The 9,216-nt window shown below is 39.5% G+C and overlaps 1 protein-coding gene across 1 annotated transcript; it reads left to right on the plus strand.

Moving 5' to 3' along the window:
* The first annotated feature begins 502 nt into the window (after positions 1–502).
* On the plus strand, positions 503–9,148 carry LOC140305213 (VIP peptides-like). Its single transcript, XM_072383963.1, has 7 exons — positions 503–584; positions 1,157–1,264; positions 1,560–1,643; positions 2,948–3,052; positions 6,913–7,044; positions 7,589–7,694; positions 8,978–9,148. The coding sequence occupies exons 2-7, from the start codon at positions 1,167–1,169 to the stop codon at positions 8,984–8,986; spliced, it is 534 nt and encodes a 177-aa protein (XP_072240064.1). The 5' UTR covers positions 503–584; positions 1,157–1,166; the 3' UTR covers positions 8,987–9,148.
* The last annotated feature ends 68 nt before the right edge of the window (positions 9,149–9,216 follow it).

Consider the following 9,216-nt stretch of genomic DNA (forward strand, 5'->3'; position numbering starts at 1 on the left):
GAAACAGATAAAACAAAAACCGAAGAACAAACAAACCTGACTTGACATGAAGAGCAATAACTTCAGTAGAACGTAAACAGTAACGTGACAAACTTAACTTGACAAGATCAGTGACTGTAAGGATCTGACAAATGCTACGAACAAACTGGGAGACAAAATACTGTGGGGACAGTGATTGGCAACAAGGTACAGATAGGTCAGGTGAAAGGAGTGACCGAGGAAGGTGAGGAAATGGCAAGACTGGGTAGACAAAACACAAACATGATAAAAACATAAGACGCAGGCCGTGACAGTTTATATTTGTCTGTTTTCTAAATGTTAAACCCAACAGTAACAAAATCAGAGAAAAGTGATTTGTATTCAGTTTATGAAATCTGAATTCACCCACAAACATGAGAGAAAAACTGAAGAAATCTGTGTATCTGTAGATATTTTCCAGGCTGTGAACTCATTAAAGGGGTTATGCTGAGCTTTTTTAATCGGACCATGAATCTGAATTCAGACGTTGTCGTATTTAAGAGCAGCAGAGCTGAGAGAGTCGATCAGTCAGCAGCTCAACTTCATCAGCAGCTCCTCTTCTCACAGTAAGCGCCTGAATCCTGTCTCCTCAGATTTTCAGTTTTCATACATTCTATGTGTTTTAATTAATTCTGAATGATTCTATGATCTTTTCTCTTGTTCCTTGTTTTGCAGTTTGTCGTTTTATCTGAATTTTAGGTCTTCTCTTACTATTCATTTATTCACTTTCTATATTTGCTTTTTATCTAATCTTTTTTTCTAAACTATGGTTCTGTTTTGAACACCTGAGTTATTTATGGATTATTTTGGTAATTAATAATCCTTGTAAATGTCAGAGATTTTCTGTTTTCTGAAATGCTTTGTGGTTTCACATGTTCCATAAATTACTTTATTTCCCTTTTCTTATATTTCCATGCATTAACTATGTCTTTAATTCGAATTACTTTGCTTCAATGTCAGAGTAAATATAATTGTTTTATTTGAAAAAACTTTTCAGATTTAAACTTTATTACTTTTCCACGTGTTTTGTATTGCTCAGAAAATAATTTCCTTTTTATCGATTATGTTCTGTGGGGAGGCTGAAGTCCTCTCAGTAAAGGCAGTAATTCAATACATTTGGTGCTTCTGTGTTTGGCAGGAAGTCAGTGATGTGTGTATTGATGAAGAGTGTGAAGATGCATCTTCATCTCCTGTTCCTCGGAGGTGTTTTGTGTGCAGCTCTGCCTCCGCCAGCATTCTCCACCCGGTAAACTAGTCTGCATCTCTGATGTTCATTCGTTTTACACATTCAAGTTCAAATCAGGTGTTGAAATGAAACTATGTCAGTTCCAGTCAGAGTAACTTTATAATGTTTTTTATGTTGATTGAACAAACAAAAACACAGATTTGTTCAGCCTGTGTTAGTTACAGAGTTGCAATTCAGAACCAGTTTTTTATTTATCTGATATGTTGTTGAAAGTATCATCAAATTCAATATTTGGGTAAAAAATAAGGCTAGGGTTATTTGATTTGAGCTTCATGCTGTTGTGGTTTGTGTTCAGAATTCAGATGGAAGAAAGCAGCTGGAAGCAGCAACCGTCTGTTCGTGATGAGGAAGATCTGAAACTCATCTATGACCTGACCCGGTAAAGTTCTCCTCATTAGAAAAGAAAGAGGGGTTTCTTTGTTTTTACTCATGCATGTAACCAATTTATTGTAAACGATTGTGGAGAAAACATGGAAAGAATTTTATAAAATAAGAAAATAACTCCTGCTTTACCATTAGACAATTAGAGAATGATAGTGATAGACAACCAAAGAAAAAGTTCATTACCTGTATGTATAACTGGTTTTAGACATTTTTTGGGGGGCCATGCTGTCGGCCATGAACTAAAACGTGCCCATCTAATAAAAAAGAGGTTATTCACGATTTGCCCTTTTTGAAATGACGGCTTGTTTCATGACTCACAGCTCTGAAGTCAATCTGCCCGGCAGTTTGATTCTCGGTGTCACTCTGAGTGTAAATCAGTTTCATTCTGCAGTCAAACTGCTTCACATCAGATTCTCAGAGACTAAAAACACACACCACATTGTCTCTGAGCCTCAATATTTAGAGACATTTATGGTAATATTCAACCAGTAGGGGCCCGTTTACTGAGAATGGTCCCTGCGTTTAATTAAGTATTCATTATTATTTATAAGTCTGGATTTCATTTATGGAAAGCAGCTTTGGCCTCTTTAACAACAGCTGGAGCATTTTTGGGGGTGGTTAAGCAGTTTGAGGTTAAAGACCAGGTGAGAATGTGTGGAGGGAAAAACAAACACTGAACGCCAGCAGCTTGGTCGGAAATGCCGAAACATGGAGCAGTGATGTCTGTTGGGGAGATTTAAAACACAAAGTAGAACCAAAGATTACATTATAGTTAAATATCATAATTAAATAGCTGATGTTTTCAGCCAAAGCAACCCCCCAACACACATGGATTGATTGGAACAAACAAATGCATGAAGAGAGGGAGAAAAGGGCATCATGAACTGAGACTAGACCAGACTAAGAAATAAAAAACAAAATCAAGAACAACAACTAAGGCAAATCACGAAAGAGACTAAAACAGACAGAAAATAAATCCTAATTAATACACAGAACTCCAAAATATGGACACAAAATGAAAGAAAACACAGAAAAAACATGAAAAACAGTGAAAGCACTCAAATAAAACAAAAAGGGTGGAAATTTCCATTTAAAAAGTTACACATCAAACATACAAAAACTGAGAAACGTGAATACAAATATTCATGTTACTCATCTTAATACTATGAAGAGATTAACATGGATTGTAATAAAAAACAAATATATTTATCGGAAAATATATATAAATTAAACAATAATATTTCTGAGGGTGTGTATTTAAATTCAGATAATCAGCTATAACTTCTTGTTTCTGTGCAGATCCACACGTCATGCAGACGGACTGTTTACAAGCGGTTACAGCCGCCTGCTGAGTCAGCTGACGGCGAAGGATTACCTGGAGTCACTGATCGCCAAGAGAGTCAAGTATGAAGTTATCTCTAACAATTAGAATAAACCGTGTTTCTGGCCCAGAAAATTCTCTTTTTGTCCAGTTATTTTATTACAGAAATAAAACGCTTAACTAAATGCTTACAGAGTCAAAATTTTACATGCTGATGAATTCACTGAGACGTTTTCTTCCGATTGAAAGTGTAATAATGAGGACATCATCTCTTCTGTTGTGTCAGCGTGATTATATTATATTTATATTTCTTTTAACTAACTTTAAGTTTCTTAAAATAATAGTTATAGGAAACACCTGAATGATGCACCTTGCACATCATCAGTGATGAACTCAGGGTCATTCAGTGTTTCAGGTCTCAAGTCATCAGACCCTTCCCTGGGCGACCCAACAGGGGGTGATCAGTCCCCTTCTTGTGTTCAAGCACCATACTGCACTATGGAAAACCCCTCTTGATCTACAGCCACCTTGAAGATTTTTCTGGTGCTTCAGTTATGTTTTTGGTGGCTTTCCTCTCTTGCAACCCCCTGATGAGCCTGAGTTTTCTGGGCAGCGCACCTCCATTTGCACACAGTGGACCCTCTGACGACTCTCCAGGCATCTACCAGCTCAGTTATTTCACCAATACAGTGTTCCCAGGGGAATGTTAGTTCCAGCAACGTCACTTTCTTCAAATAGTCAGATGTTAAGACCAAGTCTAGCCTGAGTGACATACTGGCAATGTGCTCTTGAAACTTCAGCTGCCTCCCAACGTCCAGTTACAAGCTGTAGCTAAGATTCCAGTTTAGACCTTATTGAGGGAATTGAGGTTTATCCCCTGCCCTGTCAAAGGTGATGTTCTGCGTTGCTGGAGGCTCATCTTTGCTCTGCTGGATTCTTGTACAGACGGTGTCAGCTACTCCCATCAGCACTTGATCGTGACACCACCAGTACCTCCCTTCTCCCAGGGCATTTGGACAGCAGCCCCGAATGTGTTCCCTCTTGCCAGACACAACAGGCACACTGGAGTTAGGGTTATCTCCCAGTAATACAGGTGGAATGGGCTTGAGAGGACTTTATCAAAGAATGGATCAGGAACTTGAGTCTTGGTGATTCTGACTTCCAGATTTCTGTCCAGGTGATCTTCCAGGTAGATCCATGGTCCCAACTGGTCCAAGCTCCTTGCTGGCATATGGCAACTGTCCTGCTGCATTGTTCCTCCTTCACTTCTGCACAGATCTCACCCTGGATCAGCTGCCGTTTAACTCTCATGGTTGCCATAACTTGTTCCACTGCTACACAGCCCACCTGGATGGTATGATGCAGCCTTGCTTCTGCCTGCTCTACTGCCTCCTGTGCCCACTACTTCCTTTTAGTTACTACTACTAGGCCTGCGGAGGTGACTCAGATGTCAGATGAGTCTCTGTACAGTTGCCTCTGATGACCTTAAACTCCTCTGACAGGCTAGAAAAATCAAGCTGCAGTTTGTTGGTGTACCCATTCATTGTACAGAAACTGGCTGACGTTTCATTCAAAGCCCTCCACGATAGTTATTGAGACTTTGTACATCAGCAGTGGCAACAGGAGTCTTTGCAGGACATTATGCTGGTATGTCCATGCCTTCACCTTCACTGAGAGGCCAGACTTGTCCACTGCTAACAGCCAGGTTTTAAGCTACATGACTGTTGACTGGACTGCCGCGATGTCTCTCAGGATGGTATCAAAGATCTTCCCCAAGCTCTTTATGGTTATCTGACATTGGGACTCCATGAAACTGGAAGTGGTTCTAGTCCTCTACTCTCCCCTTTCTCAGGACCAGGGACCTGCATTTGACTGGCTTGAATGTTATTCTAATTCATGTTATGAGTCTTTCCAGCCCCCAAATGAGCCAGCAGCACCCTTGCATTGATGTTGTTGTAACCATCAGGCCATCCATAAAGGCTCGAATAGGAAGTTGGTGGGTGCCATATCTGGATGGGGGGCCCTGCATTCCACTTCTGCTGCCTTGACAAGAATGTTTATCACAAGAGCAAACCACACCACTGACATGGTACGACCAGGGATAACACTTTCCCTAGGCAATGCTATGCTGATATTGTTGATTCAGAGACAAATCTCATCCTGAAACTACTGTAGCTATTCCATATGAGTTATTTGATCTTCTCTGGAACTTGGTATGCCATCAAAGCTTTGGTCACCAGTTTGAGTGGAATGGATCGCTAGGCGTTGGCCTGGTAAAGCAAAATGACTGACTGGTCTCCTTGGTTCTCCCTTGCGTCACAGATCAATGGGGTGACCACTCCTGTATGTTCGATGCAGCCTGGCATACCTTCTGTGTTGTGATGTCAATTTAGGAAGTCATCAGGAGGTACTCAGTCAGTCGGTTAGCAAGTATCCTGAAAATAATTTTGCTTTCTACGCTGGGCAGAGAGATGGTGCAGAACTGCATGATGTCACTTGCCTTCTACTTCTTTGGTGTCAAGAACACCTTCTGCATGCCGCCACTGCTTGGCTACCTTTCCCCTCCACCATACAACCCTGATGATTTTCCATAACCTCACCAGGAATTTTGGGCAATGTTTACACACTTTGGATGTCACTCCATGTGGCCCTGGGGCTGCACTGATCCACACAGCTCTTAGCATCAAGCTGACTTCTGCTAAGGTAGTGCCCTTTGATGTTGACCTGGATGGAGGGTCCGGAGGGTGTAATTTGCTCTCTGCAGCGCTCCGGATCGTCCTCCCTACAACTGCCAATGTAAGTGACACTGAGGTGTCAGTTGATTTTCTCTACTGGGCATACAAAGGTCCCACTCAACTTCTGCCCGAGCAGCTATTCAGTGAAGCCAAAAGGATTTTATATAAAACATCATATCAATATATTTAGAAGCTTTTAAGTTATTTCAAGGACATCTTGATGTGCTGCAGGAGTCTGTGCTATATTTATATTTTCATAAGGTTTTAAACTGAATATAAGCTTCTCAATGGACTTCTCAGGGTGCTGTGGGAAACCACTGAACATTTTGTGTGTGCACCAACCACCTGTTTGCTCTGATAAAGTAACAAAACTTTATTCATTTTATAGCTGATCAGTGGTTTCTGTCATGGTGCCAGTTTTGCTTGTGTTTGGGTTTCATTGTTTGTTTGTTTTTTAAGTCATCCCTGTCCTTGTGTGTCTTTTTACTGGTGTTGTTTTCACCTGTGTCTTATTTTCCAGGTGCTGAGCAAGTCCTGTCTCACCTTCTGTTATTTTGTCTTTTCTGTGTCTTTCAGCCATGATGAAATTCTGAAATGGACTGATTTGGAATTTAATTAATTTTATTTGACTGGATTATGATCACATGACAATGAATTGGATTGAACTGGGATGCAGCTTTGAAGTGCCCTGACATTACATTTGTTGTGATTTGGCGCTTTATAAATAAAACTGAGCTGAATTGAATTGAATTAAGATGAAACCAGTGAGAAAAAGCAAAGTGGAATATGGAACATGGAATTCCAAAAGACAAAACTAAAACAATAACAATCCTGATACGTGTTATTTCTCAGTTGGGTTTTAAGTTTTTCTGAGCAGATAACTAAAAGAAAACCTGTTTCATTTGAACCTGCTTTGTAGTGCACATCTCTGATTCAGATACGGGGTTGGGTGAAATAGATGCTTAGACAATTTTAACCACATGTTAACACTTTTCCCTTCAGATTAGGCTTTACCTCTATTTCTTGATATTGACACCAGCAGAGTATTTTAGGGCTGTAGTCTCCTAGCATTCAGGTAATAAATAATGCAGTCTATGTCAGTGTCCTGATCAAACATGACCTGTCCTCCAGTCAGAATGTGACAGTGTGTATGAGGATTCTTGTTGTTTTAATTTTTGTATTTTATTGCTAAATGTTTTTCTTAGTAGCGGTGACCTGCTAGAAGACCAGTCTGCTGTCAAACGCCATTCTGACGCCATTTTCACCGACAGCTACAGCCGCTTTCGCAAACAGATGGCAGCTAAGAAACACCTGAATGCCATGCTGCAGGGAAAGAGAAGGTACATCAGTTCAAATACTCAAGAGTGAATAAAATGAGCTTTATTTCAAAGAAAGACCAGGATGTGAGGAGCTAAACATGTGGTCATAAAGAAAGTTTCATAGAGAAATACTCCAGGTGTGATACTCTGCTGTCTCCATTATCAACTGTATGTCTTTAATCAGGAACAACATGCCGGCTCTGCAATGCCCAAACCGTTCTGTTAACACATTTTTGGAGTAGGAAAAATGGGGGGTGGAATAATACTCTCACATTAACTCCTCTTGTATTAGTAGGAACTGTTTTAGATCCCGAAACATCATTAAACTTTCAAAAACACTTCATTAAAATGTTTGTATTTGTTTCATTTTAAAATTCTAACCTTAACCCCTAAATGAGCATCATCAAAGGTTTTCCAGATTCAGGGCTTCTGATCGCTGTGACGGACTTTACTGCCGGTTTTAATTCATCCAACTCGGACTACCAATCAGAGGAACCTATCAATACATTCTGAAGTCAGGAGATTTAAGGAGAGAATGGAGCTCAGTTTTATGTTTTCTTTGCAGTGCTGAGGATCCTGAAATGTTGGAGGTCCTCATGAATCCGGACTCCACCTCATCCCAGTCTGTGGAGGACTCCGTGGTCCAGGACATGATCACTCAGCTGAATCTGGTAGGTCACATTGGGGTCAGGGTTTCAGAAACAGAGGATAATTTCGGTTACCATGGTAACGGTGTAGACGATAACTATCTTAGGCTGCTCATTGGTAGGTTTTCTATGACTTCTCCCCTCCAGATTCAAACAGTAGCTGTCATGTTATCAGTAGCTCGCCAACTCTGTATTGATTCTGTATCGATCACTGTTCAACATCATCTCTATGCGATGAATAATCAGTTAAAAAAAACAATACTACAAACTATTTGATTAGTGCAGCTGCAGAAGGCTGTACTCATCAAAAGTCCCTGTGGAGGCTAGTAAACATTAGTTTAGTTAAATTAACTAACTAAACAGTAGTTTAGTTAAATTCAACTAAACATTAGTTAAATTCATCAAACATTCAATTTTGATCCAGTCGGGCCATGTTGGCACAATGGCGAACATCCTGGTAACATCCCTAACCCTAACCCCGCCACTATTCCTCTTTTTTAAAGAAACACAACAGAATTTGGATCATTTTGTATCAATCAATCAATCAAACTTTAGATTGTTTTTGCCATTCAAGGTGTTTTACAGTAATAAAAGTCTCTCACTCGCTCTTTAGTTTTAACTAAAGTACTTACACAAACACAGATGAAGACGGAGCAGATGAGTACATTTGTTCCATCAGAACAATTTTCTGTTCATGTGGAGCTGCAGACAGACAGGAAATCTACTCTAGAAGAGTTTAGATAATCCTCATTAAAACATAAGTCGAGGAAGATAAAATGTCATGTGAAAAGCTGCAACAGCTGATTGACATTAATTCAGGCAGTAAAGATGAAAAGACAGCAATAGGTCTTAAATAAGAAATAATAATTATAACAATAGCAAAGTTTAAATATTTGATTCCACTGAAAGCTTTTAATGAGATGATGATCTCTGATATTTGACTGGAAATTTCAATAGATCAGCCTCAAGTTTTAATGTTTTACAGAAGATGATATTAATGCTTGAATAATGTTGTGATCCAGGACTCAAAGTCAACACTAGAAGAGAACTGAGGTGAGACAAGACTAAGACCACATCAGATACCAAGGCAAATTATAAAAGAGACACTAGAAACAAAGTCACAAAATAACACAGGAAACAACAAAATAAAATAGAAAAACTACAAAATAAAAAAGAGGAACCACAACATAAAAGAGAAAAAACACAAAATAAAAGAGAAATAAAATACTTCTGCTTATCTGTTTATCTGTTTGTTTACCAGTTTGTTTATCTGTTTGTTTGCCTGCCATCTCTGGTGTTTCCTTTAGGCTCAATGATGTTTGTCAACCTGAAACAGGACCTCACATCTTCGGCCATATTGACTTCATCGTTTTCATTTTGGACCTTCACTGACAACTGAAAACTGTTTTTCTGGCTCAGGTTGTGCATTGATATGTTTATTTTGTTGATAAAGAGTTTGAAAACCTTGAATAAACTGATCTGGTGAGACTGTTGAGTCTTGGTCTATTTCCTCCTTCAGGCCAGCTGAAGACATTCAGCAAGACTT

This window comes from Leuresthes tenuis, unplaced genomic scaffold (assembly GCF_036924035.1).
Source record: "Leuresthes tenuis unplaced genomic scaffold, fLeuTen1.0.hap1 SCAF_4, whole genome shotgun sequence".
NCBI classification, from domain to species: domain Eukaryota; kingdom Metazoa; phylum Chordata; class Actinopteri; order Atheriniformes; family Atherinopsidae; genus Leuresthes; species Leuresthes tenuis.

Coding starts and splice junctions, on each gene's coding strand:
- LOC140305213 (XM_072383963.1), top strand. CDS start 1,167: ATGTGTGTATTGATGAAGAGTGTGAAGATGCATCTTCATCTCCTGTTC. Junction 1,644..2,947: donor CTCATCTATGACCTGACCCG/GTAAAGTTCTCC, acceptor GTTTCTGTGCAG/ATCCACACGTCATGCAGACG. Junction 7,045..7,588: donor ATGCTGCAGGGAAAGAGAAG/GTACATCAGTTC, acceptor TTTTCTTTGCAG/TGCTGAGGATCCTGAAATGT.